Raw genomic sequence first — 23929 nt, forward strand, 5'->3', positions numbered from 1 at the left:
ACCATCGGGAAAGTCATGTTTTCTCCCACACAATTACTTGCGATGCGATTCGGGGATTGAGCCAAGCAGGTGTGCAGATCGTACGAACCACCCAGCATTCGTGCGGCACAACCCATCATTCGATCGACCACACTCAGAAGATCTCTTACCATTTGAGCTGCCAAATCACTTGTGCTGCGTATTATTGTGTTGTGTCTGGATATTATTCTGCTGATCGTGCTGATTCGTTGCTTGGTATGTGTAGCGGGCGTAACGAACGGCCGTAAGAAATCTCGCTTCGCTTTTGGAGTGAGTGATGGGGTTGAGGTGTTGCGGGTATACGGGTTTGAGTTGAGATTAATGGTTTGTACGGATGGTGCTTTATTAGAAGTAAGTGTCTGCTTTGCTGACTTTGAATTTTGGTTTCAATTATTTTCATTTTATGTCGTTTTCACCAGTATCATCACATCACCGTACCATCTATTCAGGGCAGCATACTTTGATATTATTTCATAACTTCATAAAACTAAAGCTTACTGAGAGCACATCACGATCTCCAACCTACCCAGTTGGACCTTCGTTATCCGACAACTTCACAGCCAAACACCCCAAAATGAAGCGTCCCTCCCCTCTTCCCCTCCAACCCCCCAAAAACCCAAAACAACTCAAACCAACCCCATCACCCCCTCCCACACTCCAACCACAATCACAACCTCAAACCTTCCACCACTACGGCCCCTGGAACTCCCACTCCCGCCTCCACCCAACCCTCGCCTTCATCGAATCCTACCACTCAACCCTCGACTCCCTCTGCACCTCCCATTACACCTCCCCCTCCCATTACACCTCCCCCTACTTCTTCAGCCCCCTCGCCACCTACCACGACACCAAAGGCGCCGTCCACTTCACCGGCCCCGCCATCTGGAGTTGGTTGATCGGCCAGTGTGCGCCGTTTGAGAGCGTACGGCATGAGGTTGTTGATGTTAGGGTTGTGCGTGAGGAAGGGGGTATGGGAGGGAGGGATGTCGTGTATGGCGAGACGATGGCGCATTTTGTGTTAAGGGGGGAGGAGGAGGGGGTGTGCGTGCCGCGATTTTTTGTGTGGACGGTTGTGGATGTTGAGGCGGGCGGGGGTGTGGATGGGGTGGGGAATGGGGTTGGTGAAGGGGTAGATGGGGTGGAGAATGGGGGGATTGGCACGAATGGAAAGGTATTCGAGAGTATAAAGGTTTTCTGGGATACGGGTGTTATTGGACGGTTTGTTACTGAGCGGAAGAGGAGGAGGGAGGGGGAGGTTTTGGAGAGGAGGGAACGGGAGGAGCAAGACAGGAGGGAGAGGGAGGAGGAGGGACGGAGGGAGAGGGAAAGAGTTGAGAGGGTGAGGGTGAGGCGGGAAGGGGAGATGGAGAGGGTTAGGCAGGTGGTTGATCGAACGAGGAGGGTTAGTGTTGGTGCGTTGTGTAGGGAGGAACGGGGGAGGATTGAGGGCGATAGAACTGTTGGGGAGGTGAGGTGAGAAATTGGGTTTTGGTGTTTAAATTCCTGGTATATATCAAGCGCGTGTTTGGTTGGGTTTAACGATATTCAAGGGAATGTCGTGGAGTTTGGGCGGGTATATCACGGTCTGTGTTTATCTTCGGTTTCGCATTTACGAGCTGTTATATATACCATTTCAATTATCAAATTTTTATTGCAAGAGTCTTGTCCTAAACGCACTACGGCATCTGATTCCGTGGTTGTAAGATAGGTTTATAGTCTATAAACACTGTATGTAAATTCTTCGGTTCCACAAACCGCGTTGGAAATAATCTCTATTTATATTTTGGAAAGATCAGCTCGATGGTAGCCTAAGGACAAGATAGGACTTCCTCACGGTGTATATAAGTGTTTGTTTTCATAGCCGTTCTTTAGTTCTTGATCTTTATGTAGTCTCCGAAACTGTACGAAATCGACGAATTCCATAGCGCGTGAGAAACTGATCCGCAATCATTAATGGATGCTATAGAGGAGATGTGGATTGTTAAACGTGTGAATAAAACCTTCAGATCTAGCATCGAGGAGGGAAGTATACAATCTGTAATTCGAAAATAGATTCAGGGAAGTAATCTATTCGCAATTACTACTCTTTAACCTAAATGTCATTTAAACGAGCCTGTTTATGGATTCTGAGGTAGAAGCCTGCGAATTTAGCAACTAGCATTAAGATCGAACCGGTTATAACTTTCAAGTGATCTAATATTTCGCTAGACCCAAGACCTAAAGCACAAAACCCATCCTCCACCAACATCCTTCCATTTAACCTTTTTCTACATTAGCGTTTATAAATACACTCCTAGATATTCGATAGGAGATTACTTCCAGGCCATTGTCGTCGTGAGAGAAGTACGAATAACTTTGAAAATACGGAGTTAATGTCGGTGATGTCGATTAGTCTGTTAAATGAAGAGGCGCTTCGGGATCGTTAGGTAGGTGTAGAGTAGCGTTATTGTCTTGTTTTACGGTGCGATGTTGAATCGTTGGTAAGAAGACTAGTCGCCTCTCTATTGTAAATGTAGGAAAATGGGATGGAGGGGAATTTGATTTGGAGGGTTTTAATCGCATGTTTTCTTGTGTGGTTGTATGTTCTCTAAAATACCATAATGATAGTTGAGTTACAGCTTAAACATTTCGCGAGTTAATCGTCTGTTTTTGCGTTTGATTCGAGATATATTGCCGTTTGTGTCTAGCAAAACGCCTTCAAGTTAATCGGATGCGAGAATAATACCAGCTATCTATTATGGGCAGCAATAACCCACGTCTGTTCTTGTTATATCGAGGTTATGAACTGCACCGGATTACGAATCATCTTTTGGGTTAGGGAAATTGATTTTGGACTTCCCGCAGGTTTGATCGCTACGGGATGGTTATATAATACAGCGGGACATTTGGATGATTGTAATGTGTTAATTGGATAGCTCGCGGAGGACAATATATTTGGCAGAACCTCCTTACTATTGTGTAAACTTAAATCATGTTTTACAGCGGGCGAGTAGCTTAAATTATGACTTTGTATAAAAGAGAGTTAAAAAGATTATATTTACCCAACATAATTGACGAAATATCGCATATTGCGTCAACTGTTCTGGGCAAATATTGTGCATCGACTGCCACTTATATTGTCCGTCGCGAGAATAAATAACCACTGTTATGTGCGTAGTTAGATTTAGGTAATCGGAAACATATACAGGGGTGGTCGCGTGTTTTCTTTTTCAGCAATGTTGTGTTATTCATCCTCCTGTATTGAAGACCGTTATTGGGATCATCGGCGGTGTTTTATGAATGTTGAACTAAGAGATGGATTTGAGCTATAGTAATTATCAGTCGACTTTAGCATCTTGGTTTATTTTCGGGGACTGATTCGACTAGAGGTAAATCACAGTATAACATTTTATAACACAAGTTATTCTTATGTTATTTGGACAGACGATAAGAAGAATCGGGACAGAATTCATCGCAATAGTGCTTCAAATGGCAACCCATATTTAAGAGGTACGTACGGCTAAAATCTCTACGCAAATATAATGTACATGTTATCGTAAATGAAAATATTGCCAGCGCTAGGTTGAATATACAAACCACCTCGCCACAGCTATCTTTTCCCAAATTTGCTCCTAGAAGCCTAGTACAAATGAAACCGGTATTCTACTTTTGTTTCTTCAAGTTCTAGCACGCCCTTCTCTCGAGTGCACCGCATATCTTTCTACAAAAGCCTTGCCCATCCCATTCCCAAATTTTACATCTAGTGCGTTCGAACTCCATACAAAGCAATAATATCATCAACAGACCCAGCTCTAGAAATAACCGACCGGCGATCATCCAGTCTCCTCTCATCCCTCATATCTCCTTCAATTTCCTCCTCATCAGGATTCCTTACAGTCAATCCTACTATCACATCTTGCCTCTCGTCCAGATCTCCCCGGACAGAACCCGACCTTCATCTCGGCCCAGTCAGAGGCTCATAACTATCATGCTTATGCAACATCCTCGGGCCCTGCGGATGTACATGTCCCAGTTCAACATTCGACGTACTGAACACCTTCATACCTCCCACATTCCCAACCGGTTCCGCAAAAACTCTGCTTGCGTGGCGGAAATGGAACATGATTTGCACCAGGAACATAAGCAACGTATCCCCAATGTACACATATGCCTCCTTAGCCATCAGCGCTCCATCCCTCCCTAGTCCAAACTCGACCATTCTGAAAACACACCTCGCAATAATAAGACCCGAAGCGATAAGCAAAATCGTCATGAGCGAATGCCAATTATATTTCCCCGTTTTCGGAATGAAAGACTTAAGCATCCTCTGTCTGAACGTAATCGCCATAACCAGAAAGAACCCAAAAAACAGCAACTGACATGCCAATCCGACCATAATGAGTGTTTGACCCATATTTGCCATGCTGGAGATGGACATCATGCCGCCGCCGCCGGCCTGGAGGAGGAACGAGAGCGTGTCGCCTGTAACGAAGATCTTTGTGACGCGCGTGGGACGGATGAGCGATGCGGACGGGTGGTTGACGAAAACGACTAGACGCCCGAAGATCATGTACATGGTTGCGGCGTACAATGAGGGAGGGAGGATGATGAGGAGGGATTGGATGGCGTAGAGCATTACGCTTGTGTCCTTTCGGGCGGAGGCGAAGCGGGCGATGTAGCCTAAAGTCATCACTGGGTTTGTTAGGAGATTGTAAAGGAAGTGGTTGTAGTTGGTGCTTTGAAAGGCGTGACTTACTTATTGCGCCTATGACGAAGGCTGTGAAGAACCAGGCTTTTCGTTTGATCATGACGATGAGGTGGATGATGGCGCTGATTCCGAAGAGACCCGCGCATACGATCGCGAGAGTCGCATTGGGTTTGTAGCGATAAAGTCCTTCCGCCATTTCCGCAGGAAATTCTTGATCGGATGCGAATATTGGTATTCCAAGTGGATCCTGACCGATAAATTTTTGATTAAAAAAGAAGGAATGTGTAAATGACAAAGACTGTCGAGTGAGTGGTTGTTTCTCTTCGAATGCCAGAGAACGAGTGTTCAAGAACTGAAATGTACGACACAAAAGAAAGGTAGTTAAGGAAAGACAAGTAGATATACCAAAGCGAAAAAGTACAGCAACAAACCCATCCTTAATTATAAGTAAACAAATCCCCTATCCGAACCCTATGCGAAAGTACGAATTGCCAATGCAAAAACGCGTCTTCGACGGCTCCGTTCCTGCAGCAATGGAGACATATGCTTAATTTCCATCCAATTAGATTTTGAAACACCGTAGGGCTGTACAGAATTAGAACGATCTCTGTGGGTACGAGGAATCCGTACGAACGTATCCGATAAGCGAGAAGGTATGCGACGGATCCGAGGAGTGGCCGCGAGTACGAGTTAGTTGCGTGGGTCTGAGTTGACCCCTTTTATTGAAAAGTTCTGGCAAATTCCGAAAGTTTTGCTTACTCGACAAAGCACTGCCACTGAAGTCTCGAATTTAAAGGGATGTGGTTGTGAGTTGACTGGAATCTTGTCGGATTGTTGATAATTTCCAGTCTCATGAAACGGTTTTCAGGCGATATGAGTTGTAGCAGAAACAGGGAATAATCTCCTGGAGCTATTTTTTGTTTGATACTAGCAACTGGCAGTTTGATCTGTATACCATAAATCCTTGAAAACAGCGAATGTTCCTCCAAGTCTCACAATTCGTGATGGCTTGGTATAAACAACTGCTACCCAAGACTGGGCTTGTCTTTGTTTCTCAACCATAACGATTGACGCGAGGCGTTATTGGACAGGTAAGGTTCGTGGTCTTTACATGTAAACATGCTTTTGGTTCATTCTTGCTCAACTTGCGAAAAGAATTTAATGGATCAGAATTTGCATCGAAATAAGGGCTTCAGCAGTATACTACATCAGAAACGAGCGCTTCTCCACAACATTCCTGGTTGCTGGTTCGTATTTGATTCAAGTCCTACAAGAAACTCGGCTTTCAAACTCAAACTCTTGCCACGTACTACACTCGTAGCTATGGATACAATGGAAGCTCAGTATATTTGGAAACATTTTCTGCCTTTTAACGCCATGAAAGTATTGCTATTGTGTCTCAGGCGTCAGGACGCTTGTTCAGAATCGACAAGTCAATCGAGATAACTGGTCTTCGGTATCTGACGCAAGTTTTCAGAGAACTTTGGAAGGAATCTAGGAATGCAAAACTGACCGCAACCCAAGCATGCCCGATAGAGCTTTTGTGACCTCTTCATGTAGCGCATTCTTGACATCAGTGTTACGCTGAGAAGTTACGCAGTGTCACTAGGCCGATCGTAATGAAAAGCTTGAATCTCCCAAGTGCAACATTCGTTTGAGCTTAATGCCACAACTGAAGATTTGGTGTTCTCTTGCAGACAAGATACTACAAGAATAGACCAAACGGCAGAGTCCACGCTAGGCAATTGTGCTCTCATCTCTGTGCCATATCATCACCAGCGCCAGGGAGTAGTTTTGAGAGCTGGCCGTGACGCAGTTGTCTCAAGGAGAGTAAATCACTCAGCTCAGCTGCAACTGTTTCTGCGACAGGGTCTAAATTATCATCGAAAGCTTTTCAACATTCAATGAGACTCAAACTGTCCCCTTCCAAGCAAATTGGTCGTCATCCTTTGCCAAGCCCGAGATTCTGATTATTGCATGATCGTAATCGATGGGAATAGAGTCGCGTTGGAAGCAGAAGACGAGTGTCGCTGCAGTGTGACTGGTGACATGGTTACTAGCGGGCGAAATGTCGTTCGAGGCTGTGATACTTGGATTTTGTTTGAACCGACGATAGCGGTTGTAATTTCTCCTTCAATCTGGAACATGATTTAAGCATATATGATTTCCTTGGCTTCGACAGCAACTATATCGCTCTCAGATCTCAGATCAAATCATCGCAGATCTCCAGATCATGTCCTTGAACGATCGTCAGTGGTTCCCTCGGGGAATGCAACAAGAAGAAATCGCGCACTTACTGTACATTTTCTTCTCGTGTTGCTTAAATCACGCATCTTTGCTCTTCATCCCATTTCTGCTTCTCCACCTTCGATCGTTTTGAGGCAATTATTGCACCTTGAGGCAGTGCAAATCCTGTCAACGCGGTATATTCGCTATTGGAACTTTTGTTTTTCAAGGTTTGAATTTGATGGATCTAGGATTTGAGATTTGAATTCAGCAAGAACTGATAACCGGATTTCTCACGAGGGACTTGACTGTAGTCCATTGTCCTGGCGGTCGCTAAACCTAGATGTGATAAGCAAGAGTTAATTTGAGTCCAAGCAGTGTACTACAGTAAGTCTTCTTGACTAGTTAGATCTTGTCATTGTACACTTCGAGATCCGTTGGGTAAGACCGACCACAGCACGGACTGAGAAGCACGTGGAAATATAAGCAGCCCAAGCCCAACTGTCTTTAGAGTCTCCTTGACTCTTTTAGTCCTCATTGTACGAAGTAGTACTGAGCTAGCTTCGGGCTGTGTCTGAAGCCGCAGAGTAGTGCATATTTGGCGCGGGGTAAACGTGGTTGAGGATGGTATCAGGGACCATTGGCTGTCGATCAAAATTGCCGAGAAGAATGGGGGCCAAATTAGTGCAATCCGAGGAAGTCACGGGGCAGACTATCAACAGATAGTGCGCCGACGTAGACCTTTAATCTAACGAAACAACAAGTTTAGAATGATACCACGATAGATTGAAAAGTTTTTATCGTTGCACTCTGCCTAATCATAATGTTGAATGTTTATATCCATCACGTTTCTCTTCGATGACGTCTTTTGGGCGATCTTCCTGAACGTCCATTTCCCCAAATCCACTGATTCTATTCAGAACTCAACCGGATCAACATTACTTTGCGTTTCATAAATTACCAATAAATTGACGATCTAACAGTCGCCAATCTACCATTCCTTCAACTCCCCAGGTGGTGCTCAGGTTATCTGTTGAATATGCATTTCCCGTCAGACAAAGTTGTTGGCCAACATGCAAAGTGTGTGAGTGAGCAGGCGTCGCTATCTGTTGGCCGGACACTCCGTGCCATGCCCGCTGCTGCATGCTGTACGAAGTACCTCACTGCCTGCAAGCCAATCCATATCTCAGCCCACGATGCATGCCAATGTCGTCAACCATGGCTTTGCGGTGTGGGTTGACGCACATTCTGAGCACGAAGTTCTGGTTTCGTTGGCAATCTGAATGAATCAGATCATCAAAGCAATATTTTATGGTCCTCTCTCATTTAGGCCACGGAGCGTTAACGTACCCGCATCTGAGATTATCCATAGCATTCGCTCGTCCGAGTTATTCAAATGGGCTATCGGAGTTTACAAGGGAGATAGACGATCTCTGCATCATGACAGATTTTACAGATACGCGGATAGCATCGTCATAAACCCCTGCTTGCGCATGCTTTTCATTTTCCTTCAGGACGTTAGCCCAGCCTGGTGCGAGACCTCTGATGGGGTGTCATAAGCTCTCAGAAGTGTATTACTTTGATTACGAAACATTATAGGCAGCATATCACAAGCAGTGAAAAAATATACAAATCACCAAGCCGTCGTTCAGGCGACAGACTTTCACATCAGGAGGGCGAGTGTAGGCTCGCGTGGTACATGTAAAATGCTACCCGAGTGGGTTTCATGTACGATACAAGGCCATTCTTCAATGGTCCTCGATCGAGGAGATTTGCACTCTTGCGATCTTTCCCATATTGTTTCTCACAAAGTGCAAGACTGATCAGTTTGACATGGACAAGCGATGGGCGAAGAGAAGCAAATACTGCTCACAATATATAGTTCATTGTACCTCCGTACCCATCTCCATTCGTGCAACGGTCTCAATGTTCGAGGCTCTAGACTTCAGCCCTCGTTTGCCAAGTGGTTAATGAGGGTTAGGAGAAACAATGGCTTATCACATGATTGGCCTCGTTGGTCGCCCGTCGCTTTTACTTGCTTTAGATGCACAACAGCGCCAACAAGTGGCAATAGCCTCCCGGCCGCTTTCACATGATCCGGTAGTCAGCGACCCTCCAATTCCCAGGGACTGTAATTGCACAGCCCCGCGGGTTAGTGAACGGCGTGAACCAGTGAGTCAAGCTCAACGAATGATAGGATTGCAGTGAACCAATTAGCATTTGATATCAAGCACGGCATGGGGAGGGGAGAGGAGCAACGGATTCGCCAAGCAAGAGGCTTTAGTCAGACTCGAAGTGGTCGAGATCTCCTCCATCTGCACGAGCAATTTAGATCCTAACGAGCTCGAGCCAGTTGCTGCTGGTAAGCTATTGGTTGCTGCAGACGCTCGCTCCGCTTGACAGCCTAAGTGGCCTTTGCCAAGGGCCAGCTGGGCGATTGGTCATGACGTCTAGCGGAGCGAGGTGGAGCGGATGGCGGGGAAGTGGAGTGTCAGTCCCCCTTGGCGTTGTGCCCCTCGCTTATGGCCATGCCTCGAGGGGATGATGATGAGGGTAGCACTCGTTGGAAAGGTATATATTGAGTGCCCTTGCCGCTTTCCAAAAGCTCTCAGTCTATATCAACACTCTTGTCACATCTTGTTACACACAAAATCCAACAAGAACCCTCAAGTTACACATCAACTATTACTACCACAACCATTACAACTTTATCAAAAGACAACATGGCTACCAATCTTGCACCAACCATTCGCTTCGACGAAGCTGCGATCCGTAAGCTTGCCTGAATGCTGTCTACATTCCGAACGAAGCTAACAGTGTATAAGGTCGTTTCTCCACTTCGGGTATCTCCAATAGATCAAGAAAATCAGACCAAGACGCAGAAGACGACTCTGATGAAGAACACGCACAAGATTGGTCAAAGACAACGAAGGATGGAGAATCTTGGGCAGACCGCGAGCGTCGACGATCCTCAATCTGGTCAAAGACCGACACAAATACTCCTTTCGCAAACGTCGATACCTCAGGTCGCCGGGGTTCAGTCCTCTCACTCTGGTCTGCCGGCAAAGATAAGGATGGAAAGCACATCTTGAAGCACGACGACGTACCAGCGAAGGATGAGGACTACAACGAGAGTGCCATTTCTGAAGGACTCCCATCCCCGAACGGATCAAGACAGGGAAGTCTTAGCGTCCCCGGTTCTCGACGAGGAACAAACGATCGCTCAGGATCAAAGGGCGCAGACAGACGGCCAAGCATCCTCAGCATGTGGTCTACCGGCAAAGACAAGGATGGCAACGTCGTGATGTTGCACGACGACGAGGAGTGGAAAGAATGAGCGGGTTCTTCTACCACTTGCACAATGTTTCGCTTCTATTCTTGTTTACATTTTAACGATTACATAACGAGGGGATATGTTTTGTTGGGTTACATGCGCGCGCGCTGGGTTTTTGAAATGACGATACCATCTCCATTCGGGTTGAATGAACGTTGATGTTCTGAAAACAAATTCGTATCTTAGTTAGATTTTGGATTAAAATCCTCCCTTCGGGTTGAGGAACGAAATGAATCATTACCACGCATGCCTGTCTTATCATAATTCTGCTTGAAGTCTCCTTCACCGACTCTGAACTTCTGGCGCATTCTTCCCCATCGCCAATAATCCCAACATAATCCAAAGATTTGTATGCATATTTCGCCCAGGATCTAGACAGCGTCAGCCACCACATCTGCCGTCTCATCTCGGAAGCACATCACATCACCTCACCACGACCCAACGTGCGACGCTGATTCGACACCAAACATCCCACTGTACAGACGGTACGAAATAATCAAATCGCACAGGCAAAAAACAACTTTTTATTTTTTTCTTTGGGCCCGCCGTATCACGACATCATCATGTCAGACCGACTTTCTCCCTCTGTGCCTGCCTGCACGACTGGCCCGCGTCGTCCTGATAACCGGTTATCTGCATTTTTCCTTCTTTTTGGGGATGGGTTGTGCCTCTTTGTGCTTGGCGAAGATGACGGTGAGGTTGGAAGAAGCGTTTTCGACAAGCACGAGATAAGGGGATGCCGAGTCGGGATTTACCCTTGTGGATAGGAGAGCTAAGCGAGGCTCGTGGGCCGTAAGCGAAATAAGTTTCCGGATGAAGTGGAACTTTTTTTGTTGGCGGTCTTGATCTGATAAGAATTTGGATGGCGATGGTTTGTTGCATGTTGCATTTGGATGGCGTGAATGATTCAGATATCGAGAGGAACTGGACACCGTGTTTACAATGTCGCACTGTCATTCGAACTCTGACAAGATTCAAACAGGGACAACGAGATCCACTCGAGACATGGAGTCAAAACGCTGACCGCCTAGCGCAGTTCTTTCCTTCTTCCTCACCGAGTCAGATCAATTATCTTCTGCACCTTATGGACTACATGATTGTCTATCAGAATGAGAAGCGTAAAATCATCATGCTGTTGGCAGTCACCCCACTTGACAGTAATGACGCTCGGAGAACTTGAGAAGGTTCTAATTACTACTCGATGGACAGATGGTAACTAAAACTTGTTGGTGAAAAGTTGACCTGAAGGCCTTAGGGCCATGACATGTAGCTGACATATCAAAGAAATTGATAGTAAGAAATTGAAGATTGCTCTTTTGAAGATGTCTTCACACAATGGCCCAGAGACATATATCTCATTCTGACATTGCATATGGCTTCTCTTGTTTTCTAAGTTTCGTATTTGCTCCATGCCTTCTAGGCACCGGATCAGAATAAACCCATTTCTCGATGATAGTCGCTGCCTGAGCTTCCAACATAGCTACCAGTACCTTCAAGTTGAAGTTGCTCGCCCGCCGTGCAACGTCGTGCAAGCCCAAAGGACTCCCAATCCGCTCCCGCCCGACCAGCAGTATCTGCAGATTTCATGACACTAGTTCAATTACCTAGATCTTTAGAGGTGCAACCCCTGATTGCTGTCCAGGTTTTGGAGGTGCAATGGCAGCAGCTTTCGGAGCGACGACTGCTGGCTCTTTCCCAGGACCCTGAGGCTTAATAGCAGCAGCCTTTGGCGGTGCAACTGCTGGTGCTGCAGGCTTAAGAGGCTCAACGACAGCGGTTCCATTAGGTGGTGCTGGAGGGGCGGCTGGAGGCGAAACCGCTGGAGGTGGAGATGCAACGGCTGCCGGTTTTCCAGCTTTAGCAGGCTCAGCAACAGCAGTTCCGTTTCCGGGAGCGGCTTTTGGTGGTGCAACGGCTGGTGGTGGAGCAGGTTTAGGGGCCTCGACGGCAATAGTTTCATTCCCAGCAGCAGGTGCTGGGGGAGCAATTGCTTTCGGGGGTTCAACGCCAGCAGCTTTTGGAGCCACCGGTGGTGCTGGGGGAGGCGATGCTGCTGCTAAAGCTGCTGGTGGAGGGGCAGATGCTTTGGCTGGCGGGGTTGGTGCTGCTGCCGGTGGGGGAGGGGGTGCCGATGCATTAGCTGGTGGTGATGGTGGTGTTGCCAAAGCTGGTGCTGTGGACGCCTGTTTCGGGGGTCAGTATACATAGATGAATACCGCTTTATTAGGACGCGAAGGCAGATAAAACGAAATCAACACTCGCTATGAAGCTTGACAGAGATGGTATAGGTCGGAGGTTGAGAATTTAATACTTACAACTGGGCTAGCTGTTGGAGCTTCGAGCTTCACTGGTGTTACTATAGCAGCTCCTACTTTTGCCTATTATTCGGTTAGTGTGCATATGGAAACTTGTGGCAAGACTGTAACAGCAACACACCACAAAGGGCATGCACGAGAATTAGGAAGTGATATCGTACCTGCGGCTCTACACCTACAACATCATTCTGTCCCTCGATCGTTGCTTTGGCCGGGCGAGCAAGTGCTTCGACGCCGAAAGCCAAAGCTAGTACAACAGTGGAGAATCTCATCTCGCTTTGCTAGAAGCTTTTGTTTGTAATGACTGAACTGTAAAACAAGGTACTTAAAAGATGATAACTTGACTTGCAAGTGGAAAATGATAAGTATAGATGGCAAAGAGCGATGGCTATAAAATAGTAACAAAAACAAGAAGATTCGAAAGAATGGACCAGCACCTTGCGAAATAGATCTTCATCTCAATATTGCAGCGGGTTAATCCAATATTTTATCTAATTTCGAGCTCAGTTCCTCCCATCAATCAATTCCAAATTGCCAAGCTGCATTGACACACTTAGTCTAATCCAATAATCTCTAACAACCGTATGTTTGAGCAAAAGAAAGAGAAATTTAGTGAGTGATTATTAGCCGCATCTGAGACTCCCACGGACGGGGTATCATAAGCTAGGGTGTATCGATTGGCGGCGGATACTTAAGACGATCCAGGGGATCATATCCAAGTTTTAAGCTAATCTTTCTGGGGTTTGCCCATGGTTGTCGCTTGTAAAGCTGTTTGGGTTTGGATATCCGACCGTTTGAAACTACTGAAGTGTTTTGTGACAGCCAAGACCGATGGACGTGCTCTTTGATGATCAGCTGAATAGTGTCACGTGCCACTCGCCGGTCCAGATCTCAGTAATTAGAAGCCCAACAGAACAAACAAATTATTCCTTGACTAGGGCCTCGCCCTATCGCATCATCAGAGAAAGATAGATGTTCCGGGGATTGACGTTTGGGTGTGTATTTGGAATCTGGAGTGATGGGGAGGCTCATCACAAATAACAAGCAACTACCTAGTCTCGAGCCAGTCATCGCAATATTAGAGGACCAGAGTATGGAGTAACAACTTGAGCTGACAGGTTTGAAACCATATCAGATGAGAATTCGATTGTCGGAACCGGTAAATTGCCATCGAAAGCCTCAAACGCGGTCGCTTCAGAAACACTCATAGCCCGGCTCTTGCTAGCTTTTCAGCATCCGTATTCTGTTCCTTTGGCACATCCCAGATGTTGACCTCGTAACCTCGGCTTTGGAGATGCTCGAAGTGCTGGTGGATCTTTTTGAAAAGCTCTCCGTTGACCACAGGCTTCCCATCTGCTTCCTTATATCCGTCTCTTTCAAATTCCCATACCCAAGCGCACACGCCACTTTTGACATAGAGCGAATCCACGATTATCACGATTCTGGACATGTCTTTAGGCAATTCGAACCATGGCTTGAGTAGATTTTCAATAATCATATCCAAAGCTCTTTCAAGTGCGAAGAGCTTCGCGGCTCGCACCGTCTGAGGTAGGCTGGCTGGGAGTGCCATACTCATGTTGAGATTTGATGTACCAGCCCAGAAGATACCTCCTGCCGCTCTTGCATTGGGGAGACCTTTGTTCTCGCAGGCACCATTGACACTGATCAAGAGGGCTGTCGGCTCAGCGGCAAGTGTACGTATGGTCGCCCCTGGGTCGTCTCTGAACTCGGTTCCGTACTCGCCATCGTTATAAATTCGGCGATTGATCTGTTGTCTGCTCATATCGGATGAACGTCTGCGTTTGTTGTGTTGAAGCGGTGATTTGTAACCTTTGGAGGTTGGTTTTTGTGTCCAACGCTGGCTTTTCGTGGTGCTAAAAATAGGCTGAAGTTTTTGTGGGCCTCGCAGCACGGCCGAATCTTATTTCCTTCACTTTGAACTACTCTCACTACAATTTCAATGTCTTTTGGGTGGAGATGGAAATATGTGTTTTCTTTAACTATACACAAAAGGAAAGATTTCATGAAACACCTACACCGACCCAGCTACGTCATTCTAACTGACATCCGAAAATGTCATGAGCTGACTCAACAAGCAATTTCTAATCCATATGTCAGTGTACAATATTGAAATCAAGGCTCCAGTCGCTGACTGGCTGTGGAAATTTTAATGGCAACTAAATATTATCCCAAACCGTAGTGTCTGAGGTTTTCTATGGGTTTGTTGTGATGAAATTGAAAAGGTTTATTCTCTTCGACATACTCGACGCCGTTTGCGTTATTCCTACCGGTCGGAAACATGTAATCAGGATACCCTTTGTATACTAATTATAAGAGCCAAATATTTCGCTTCTCTATTACATGTCCATTTGTTAGTAGTTTCTAGAATCTCAGAGTAACCAGTAAAGCTTTATTGCTATCTTTTCCAAAACCCTGTGGAAACTTCCCAACCACTCACATCCTATACCGATTAATTTCCATCTCGAAAGGCTCTTGTGCCCTTCTGTCAAAATTCGCTTGCTCGAATTTCTTTACGGTAAATCCTTGTGGGTACAACTGTACTATATTCTTTGGCGACCAGCAAAAGCCTATGCAGTTAAGGGAAGTATATAGCATCAAACCCCTGATATCTGTATACTATCCTGATAATTCATATTAATATACTATCGTGATCGCATGCTAGTAATCTAATTCAATCTCTCGCTAATAATATTCTAACATGTTTAATGAAGAGCGATAATAAAGGATCAAGTACTAGTATTCGGCATGAGAGGGTCTACCCTTCTATTACAGAAAAGCGACAACTCTACAAGACCTTCAAAAGACTCGGGAAAGCTGATTAGTGGCATAAGCTCCCAGTCATCAAAGCAACGACTAGACTTTGCCAACTCGAATAAACTGTAGTGGAGCGTATTAGGAGAGTGTGTCAACTTGTGGTAGGTATTATTTATACCTTAACAATTGCGCAATGTAAGCTCTAGAGCCCGAAGACTATTATACTTTAATTTATCTAGGTGTAGAAAGACACAAGGCGTAATCTCGGCGAGATAGAGTCGATATAGCTCTTTCCTCTTACCTAAACCCTTAGCTAGGGCTCGAAGCCTAATGTATCTTATTTACGCGTACTCTATTCTTGTAAATAGAAGGCGCTAGATAGTATCTAGATTAATATAGATTTAAAGTAATTAGAAGTAGAATTTAATTAGTATAATTACTTTTATATATATATTACTAATATTACTTAATTAGTATAAGTCTACAAAAGTAATTAGAATAGATCTTTTATATAGTCGGTACTTATAACTCTTATTTGCTATATCTAAATATTTAGATATTTAAAGCTAATTAGATTATCTATTAACGGCTTATAGTCTATACTTATTTAATTATTATTAGAATTAAAAGTATTAATAATATTCTCGCTATAATTAACTATATTATAGAAACTTAACTACTTATCTACGTCTAAAGCTAATAGCTAAAATCCTATACTACCTACTTCTAGCCTTTTTATATAACTATCTATATTACTCGAGTAAGTAATTTATTATTCTATATATTAGGCGTTTTAATATATAATAATATAGTAGTTATTACTAGCTTAGCGACTAAGAATATTATATATATTAAAGTATAGAGCGAAGAGAGAGTAAGACTACTTATATAGGTATAGCTAAGTATAAGTAAGAAGAGTAACGCTCTTAAGTAATATATAATAACTTATAGATTTAAGTTATAATAAAAAAGTTATAGGTACTTTAAGGTCTATATATTTAGCGGCGGCTTTACGGCTAGATAGCTTCGAGTCGATATTATAACTCTACTAAAACTCTATCGACTAAAGTCTTAATTAATACTAAAAATAAATAAATACAACTTAGTATTATATTAAATATATACTATACCTACCTAGAAACTAACTTATAGTTATATACGACTTATTTATATTAAGTTATTATATATATATAATATTACTTATAAATAGTTTAGGTCTATATACGTAATCTATATACTACTATAGTATAAAAACTATACTATTTATAAGAGTTTAGACCCTAGGGGTAGAACACTAGCTATACGTACTAGTACTTACTAAGCGAGGGCCCTACCCTAATACACTATATAAAGCGCTACTACTAAGCGCCGTACTTCTATATATAAAAGGCGGGCTCCGAGTAGAATTCTTCTCTCTTCTTTATCGAACTTATTTAATCCTATAAGTAAGCCCTTATATATATATAGCTTTCCTATAATATTAAGTTCGATTAATTATAGATCTAAGATAAGTCCCTTAATTCGATAGGTTTATACCGTCTACCGGCGAAAGCTTATTAGCTACCGAGAAATAATAATAATAAGTATTAATAAATACTAAGTTATTAGAAGTACTTTAAAGGGTTTACGTACGTTAATAAGAGATAGAGGCTAAGTTAAAAAGAGAGTATTCTATAGAAAAACGTAAGAAGAAAGGAGAGAGTTAACTAAGTATATTAGAAAACTCCTTCTCTATAAATAACCTTTTAAGAGCTCTAATCGCCTCTCTCGACGTAAATAAGTCGTAGTCTAATAGATAACCGTCGGGCCCTAGGGATTAGTATCTACTAATCTAGAATAGACGAGTAGATACCTTTCGGGATTATCTTTTAAGACTTAAAAGCTTATATAGAGTACGTTTCGTAGTAAAACTAACTCTCTCCGTAGAGTATTATTAGAATACTATCTATAATACTCTTCTATCCCGAGAAAGAGCTAGAATAAGGTACTTCTAGAAAAAGAAGGACGTTACTCGTAGTAAGGAGCTTAAAGTATTTTTTATATAACTTAATAAGACTTTTACGAATAGTAACGAGAAGGCTAAAGCCCTAGAGAGGCTATTAAATATAAGATACTCTCTAGGTTAACTATAGTATAAATACTAGCTAGAATTCGACGAACTCTTACTATATACTAGTAAGGAGAGCTAGGAAAGCGATACTAAGATTAGTTACCTTAAGAATACCTTCTTAAATCTCGTCTAGATATATATAGTAACTATAGTAAAGATAACAGACTACTATAGCTTTATAGAAGAGGTAGAACGTATTATAACTAACCTTAAAGAGACTAATTAGTTTAAATTAGCTAATAGAAAATAGAGAGAATAGAATAAGGACTCTATAATAAGGATAATAGTAACTATATAGTTATAGGGGCCCTCTATAATATCTAGAGTAGATACTAATAGTAATATAGTAATAGTACCTATACGTATATATAGTAAATAAGAGAAAGGTAATAGAGACTATAAGTCTTTAAATAGAAAGTAAAGAGCGAAATAGGTAGATGTAGCTAAGAGAGAGAAACGCCGAGAGAAAAAACTCTACTTTTAATATAGAGTCTTAGGGTATTATATTCGAGAATATCTATATAACCTACCCGCGTAACCTATTAAAATTAACTAAGTCGGGTTAGGCCTACTCCTAGAAGACGATAATAAAACTATAGAGCCCGAATCTTCCGAATTAGAAAAAGTCTAGCTCTTAGTCGTAGTTAGAAACTAAGAGCTAAAAGAGTATTAGCTAAAGGATAGAAGAAAGAAAAGAAAGTAATAAACGGAAATCTTATATATATAGATATAATTCTTTAGAAAACTTTCGAAACTTTTACTCTTATTAATAAAGAATACTAATACTATACTATAATTAATAGGGACCTTATAAAAGAACTTAGTCTTAAGTTTATTAGTAACAAAAAACGAAAGATAATAGAAGCCTCTTTCGCTATACGGAAATTAGAGGTTAAAGGAGTAGTCGCTTTCTAAATAGATATTACTAGGTATAGTTAAGTAGTATATATATACGTAATACTAGACCTAGTATTTCTAATAATTCTCGGGAACCTCTAGAAAGCGTAAAATAAGATATAAACTACACTAGATAAACGGCGGTTCTATTATAGTAAGGTAAGGTAATAGATAAAGAAAGGTCGTAACTATTACGACTATATAGATAATAGGGCTTTTACGACAGTAGCCGCTACTAGCGCTAAGGACGTTAGAAAGGCTATAAAGAATAAGAAAGAACTATCTATAGAATAGTTAAAAGAAAGACTACCTCTAGAGGTTTACGATATAGTACTATTATTTTCGAAGTAGATAGTAGAGAAATTAGCCCCTTACCGACTAGAAATCGACTATAAGATCGAGATCTAAAGCTAGGTAGATAGGACCCCGACAGCTTTACTATAGAGACCGCTATATAGTATATCGAAGAATAAGCTACTAGTTTTAAGAAAGTCGCTAAACGACCTCTAAGGAAAGGGCTATATTAGGCCTAGTATATTAGAGGTAGCGGCCTCTATCTTATTTATATAGAAGCCCGGGGGAGGACTTAGGTTCTACTACAATTATTATACTCTAAACGTAATTATAAAGCTAGATAGATATTCTCTACTACTTATTCCGAAGACCCTTAGAAATATAGCGGGCGCCGATTAGCTTATAAAGGTAGATATAGTCTTAGCCTTTTACTAGATTTAAGTAACTATAGACTATAAATATAAAACTACGTTCTAAACTAGATTTAGTTTATTCGAATAGTTAGTAACTTTATTTAGTTTAAACGAGGCCTCGGCTATATTCTAGTAGTATATTAATAGCTTACTACGAGAGTATTTAGACGACTTCTACTTAGCCTATATAGATAATATAGTAATTTATATAAAAGAGTTAAAGAAAGACTACTTTAAGAAAGTCCGCGACGTTCTTTATAAACTATAAGACGAAGGCCTATTCCTAGATCTAGGAAAAAGTAAGTTTACGTAAAAAAAGATTAAATATCTAGAATTTATTATATACGCTAATAGGAGAGGCATAGGACCCGATCTAGAAAAGATTAAAGCTATATAAAACTAGGTAGTACCTAAGACTTAAAAGAAGGTCTACTACTTTCTCGAGTTCTATAACTACTATTAGATATTTATTATAAACTACTTAAAATTAGTAAAGCCTTTAACTATACTAACTAGTAAAAGTATACTATTCTCTTAGAGAAAAGAAGAGGAGAAAGTATTCTAGGTTTTAAAGAAAAAGTTTTATATAGCTCTAGTACTTTACTACTAGGATCCGTTACTTTCTATATTCTTTAAAATAGATTATAGTAGGTTTACGCTAGAAGGCGCTCTTCTCTAAGAAAAAAACGAAGTCTATCGACTAGTCGACTTCTTTTCCTAGAAGCTAAATAAGGTAGAAATTAACTATAATATCTACGATAAAGAAATACTAGCTATAGTATTCTACTTAAAGTTCTAGAGACTCGAGCTAAAAACCTATAGCTACTTTAATATTTTAATAAACTATAAGAACCTAGAGTATTTTATAATAAAAAAATAATTAATAGAGTAGTAAATTCGTTAGTATAAAGTAATATTATTATTCTAGTTTACCTTAGTTTATAGACCGAGAAACGAGGTAATAGTACTAGACGCCCTATTAAGAAGAGAGTAGAATACTTTAAGGAAAGATAATAAAATATTAAGATTTAGAAGATTTTTAGATCTAGACTATATTAAGAACTAGCCGGACCTAGCGGAGAAAAGAGAGGTAGTAGTAGCCTCTACGTCTACTTAAATACTAGCTATATAGTTTAAATAGAATTCCGACCGTTAAAATATAGAGTCCTTAGCCCTATTCTAGAACCTAGAAATAAACGAGTTATAAGACGAGACAGTATTATTACAAGTAGCGTCGGCCTCGGCGTCGTAATACTCCTAGGACTAAAGGTCCTAGAATTAGGCGAGGTTACGGGAATCGAGTAGTTCCTAGGACCGCTATCTAATAGGTTAATTTAGTTAATATTAGTTATATTTAGGTTAGTAGGTTAGCCCCGGTTTTAGGTAGTATTACGTAATAAGTAGAAGTTCGATAAGTTCGCTAGGTTCGCTATCGAACTCGTCGAACTCGTCGAACTTAACGAAACTTAGGTAGAGTAGAAAGTTTTATATAATAACTATAATTTTCTTAGATAGAAGCTTTATACTTAACTTATTATAGTAATAGTATATTATCTATTTAACTTACTCTTATTATAACAAATAGATCTCTAAATCTATAAGTAATAATCTTATACGTACTTCTTAATATACTAACCTTATAATAACCTTAGTCTACTCCGAGTAGAACCGAATCGTTATACTTTAAGTACTTATTCTAAGTATACCCCGATTATTAATAATAGCTTTATCTAGTAAGAAGACTACCCTACTACCTAACGTTAGCCTAACCGCTAGTCGTATTAACTTTACTCCTACTACTAACCTAACTTAGAGAAGCGGTAAGGAACGCAATAATATTAGTATACTAGACGACAATAGGAGAAATATTACTATCGAAAATATAGTACTACTTAAGGTTACTCTACCCGAACGATATATAGAGAAACGCTCGAAGTTAGAAACGTTCCTTATTTAGGCCGAGCTTTACTTCGCCTTTAATAAAGACTAGTTTAGTAAAGAAAAGTATAAGGTCTTATAGGCCTCGTCTTATCTTAAGAATACCGCGTATCTTTAGATCTAACCTTTTATTAGAGACTACTTTAAATATAACAATAAGCCTACTAGTATAATAGCGATAACTTAAAAGATCTTTAGAGATTTTAGAAGTTTTAAGGTAGAGATACGGCGAATATTTAGAGACATTAACGCTAAAAGAACGGTTATACGTAAGCTATTAGCCCTTACCTAAATAGGATCGGTAATTTACTACGCTATAGAATTCTAACGTTATAGAAACGAAACTAGATAGAATACTACGGCGCTACTCGAAATTTTCTAGCGAGGATTAAAATACTACCTTAGAGAAGAACTAGTACGCTAGAGACGAGTTTACTATAATATAGTAACTATAATCGAAGAGGTAGTTAAACTAGATAACTATCTCTATAAGTTCTATAAAGAACGAGGAAAGCCCGACAATTACTATAAGAAGTATTATAAGTAACGTAGTAACGCGAGGCAATTAAATACATCCTTTAAGAAAACTCTATAATAAGGACAGCTCTCTAATAAGAAAAGAATACGACAAAAGAAGAAGAGACTCTACTTCGAGTATAGAAAAGAAGGCTATATAGCTAGTTTCTATTATAAGGGAAAGCTATAGAAAGGCTAGAAAAAACAGTTCGGTAATACTAGATAACTAGCGATAATAAGTAGAGCCGCCCTACTAAAGAGTAATTAGAGTAAGTAAGAAGCTACTAGGTTTAGTTTAGTAGTCTAGGTAAGATTCGAGGTACCTCCGTTAACTAAGAAATATCGAGTCGGAGATTTCTTATACTAGATAGACTTAGAATCTAATAGCCCCTCGGCCTACTAACCCGAGAAAGTAACTCTAAAACCTAGAGAATACTAGTACTTTTAAGAAATAATAGAAAAAGAAAATATCTAGAAAACTAAGAATAGCTAAAAGTTTACTGCCGACTAATAGATATAGAGAGAGAAACCTATAGTCGATATACGTTATAAAGTATCTTTTGTAGATATAAAAAGAGTAGTATTCTAATAAGAACGTATCTAGAAGATAACTATCGAACTACTTAGACTAATTAGGTAGTTACTCTATTTAAATAATATTCTTAAGCTAGGAGATATTTAGGAGATTATTAGTAGATCTTTAGAGAAACGTATCTAGGAGTAGGTCTTCTTCGTTAAAGGATAAGCCAATAAGTTTACCTAATAAGAGGCCCCGATTCCGAATATATATACTTTACACCTAAGTATACTATATCGTTTATAAGAATAGGTAACGCAATACTATATATAGACCGACCTACTCTGAGATATAGAGGTTATAGAGATATTATTAGACCCTTATAAGCTCTATACTACTAGAGAATAGAGACAAATTATAGTCGAAATAAAGATTAGAGAAAAACTAATTAGAGTTATAATTAACTTAAGAGCTAATAGAAACTATATCTTACTCTATATAGTAAGGAAGTTAAATATCCCTATAACCGACATTTAACTATACCCCCTAAAACTTATAGACAGGTTAGATTATATTAATAGATAAGTTAATAAAGTAACTATTTCTTCTAAGTTATCTTTACTAGATAGATATAAAGCTAATATCTAGTTCGATATTACTAAAATCGGAAACTATAAAGCTATACTAGAAATAACCTAGATCCGAGAGTATAACCCCGAAATAGACTAGTATACTAATATAGTAACCTATAGGAGATACGCCTACAAGAGTACGTAGAGATAACTATAAGGCCGAAGAGAGGTTTACGCTACCTTCTCTAAAGCGCCCGGACACCTTAAAGAAATAAAGAGTCCTCTATAGGTTACTACTAATAGAGGTAGAGAAAAATAAATACCTATATAGTATAGAAGATTTAAGAAGTTATTTGAAAACTTAGAAGACTTTCGAGCCTTACCCGAATACTAACTATAAGATTATAAGATTAATTTAAAAGAAAGAAGACAACTATCTTCCGAGAAATTAAGACGACACTAGTTCGATATCTCTAAGACGTTAGAGGAATACGTCGACATAGTACTTAAGAAAGAATAGATTAGACTATCTAAATCGCTAGCTACTTCGAATATACTAGTAGTAGTAAAGATAGGTAATAATAAAGAAAGGCCTTATAGAGACTTCTAAAGACTAAACAATATTACTATTAGAGATTAATACCCTTTACTAAATACGTAGTATCTACGGGATAGACTAGCTAAAGTAAAAATATTTATAAAACTTAACTAGAGAAATACCTTTAACCTTATTAGAATTAAGAAAGGATATAAGTAGATAACTATATTTATTATACCCTCTAGCTAATATAAATATACCGTTATACTATTTAGGTTAACTAACGCCCCTACAATATACTAGAGATAAAATAATAATATTCTACGAGAGTACCTCGATAAGTTTATTATCTACTAGCTCGATAATATTCTCGTTTATTCCAAAAACGAGAATAAATATAAGAAGTATATTTACTTAGTTCTAGAGGCCTTAGCTAAGGTAGACTTAAGACTAAAGCTAGAGAAGTACGAGTTCGGTACTTAGAAAACTAAGTTTCTAGAGTTTATTATTAAACTAGGAAAAATAAATATCGACCTAGAGAAGATCTAATAAATAAAGGACTAGCCGGAGCTAGAAAACGTTAAAGACGTCTAGTTATTTCTCGGTTTTAGAAACTTCTACCGATAATTTATAGAAGAATATTTAAAGATTATAGGACTACTTACTAATCTTACCCGAAAGGACGTACTCTTCCTTATAGGAGAAAAAGAGAAAGTAGCTATATAGAAATTAAAAGACCGGTTTACTAAGAAACTAGTTATTAGAAGTTAGGGTTAGGG

At 40.5% G+C, this 23929-nt stretch overlaps 5 protein-coding genes across 5 annotated transcripts; 2 read left to right on the forward strand and 3 right to left on the reverse strand.

Moving 5' to 3' along the window:
* Positions 1-592: 592 nt before the first annotated feature.
* GLAREA_03302 (uncharacterized protein) lies at positions 593-1495 on the forward strand (the record flags this gene model as incomplete). The annotated part of the gene is made up of 1 exon (XM_008088386.1): positions 593-1495. One exon carries the CDS (start codon positions 593-595, stop codon positions 1493-1495), a length of 903 nt encoding a protein of 300 aa, XP_008086577.1.
* A 2457-nt stretch (positions 1496-3952) lies between these two features.
* On the reverse strand, positions 3953-4901 carry GLAREA_03303 (uncharacterized protein; the record flags this gene model as incomplete). Its single annotated transcript, XM_008088387.1, has 2 exons — positions 3953-4689; positions 4754-4901. The coding sequence occupies 2 exons, from the start codon at positions 4899-4901 to the stop codon at positions 3953-3955; spliced, it is 885 nt and encodes a 294-aa protein (XP_008086578.1).
* Positions 4902-9654: 4753 nt separating this feature from the next.
* GLAREA_03304 (uncharacterized protein) lies at positions 9655-10268 on the forward strand (the record flags this gene model as incomplete). The annotated part of the gene is made up of 2 exons (XM_008088388.1): positions 9655-9703; positions 9757-10268. The coding sequence occupies 2 exons, from the start codon at positions 9655-9657 to the stop codon at positions 10266-10268; spliced, it is 561 nt and encodes a 186-aa protein (XP_008086579.1).
* A 1601-nt stretch (positions 10269-11869) lies between these two features.
* Positions 11870-12852, reverse strand: GLAREA_03305 (uncharacterized protein; the record flags this gene model as incomplete). The annotated part of the gene is made up of 3 exons (XM_008088389.1): positions 11870-12448; positions 12581-12643; positions 12742-12852. The coding sequence occupies 3 exons, from the start codon at positions 12850-12852 to the stop codon at positions 11870-11872; spliced, it is 753 nt and encodes a 250-aa protein (XP_008086580.1).
* Positions 12853-13784: 932 nt separating this feature from the next.
* Positions 13785-14363, reverse strand: GLAREA_03306 (Ribonuclease H-like protein; the record flags this gene model as incomplete). Its single annotated transcript, XM_008088390.1, has 1 exon — positions 13785-14363. One exon carries the CDS (start codon positions 14361-14363, stop codon positions 13785-13787), a length of 579 nt encoding a protein of 192 aa, XP_008086581.1.
* Positions 14364-23929: the final 9566 nt, after the last annotated feature.

The sequence above is a fragment of the Glarea lozoyensis genome (assembly GCF_000409485.1).
Source record: "Glarea lozoyensis ATCC 20868 chromosome Unknown GLAREA6, whole genome shotgun sequence".
Classification (NCBI taxonomy): Eukaryota; Fungi; Ascomycota; class Leotiomycetes; order Helotiales; family Helotiaceae; genus Glarea; species Glarea lozoyensis.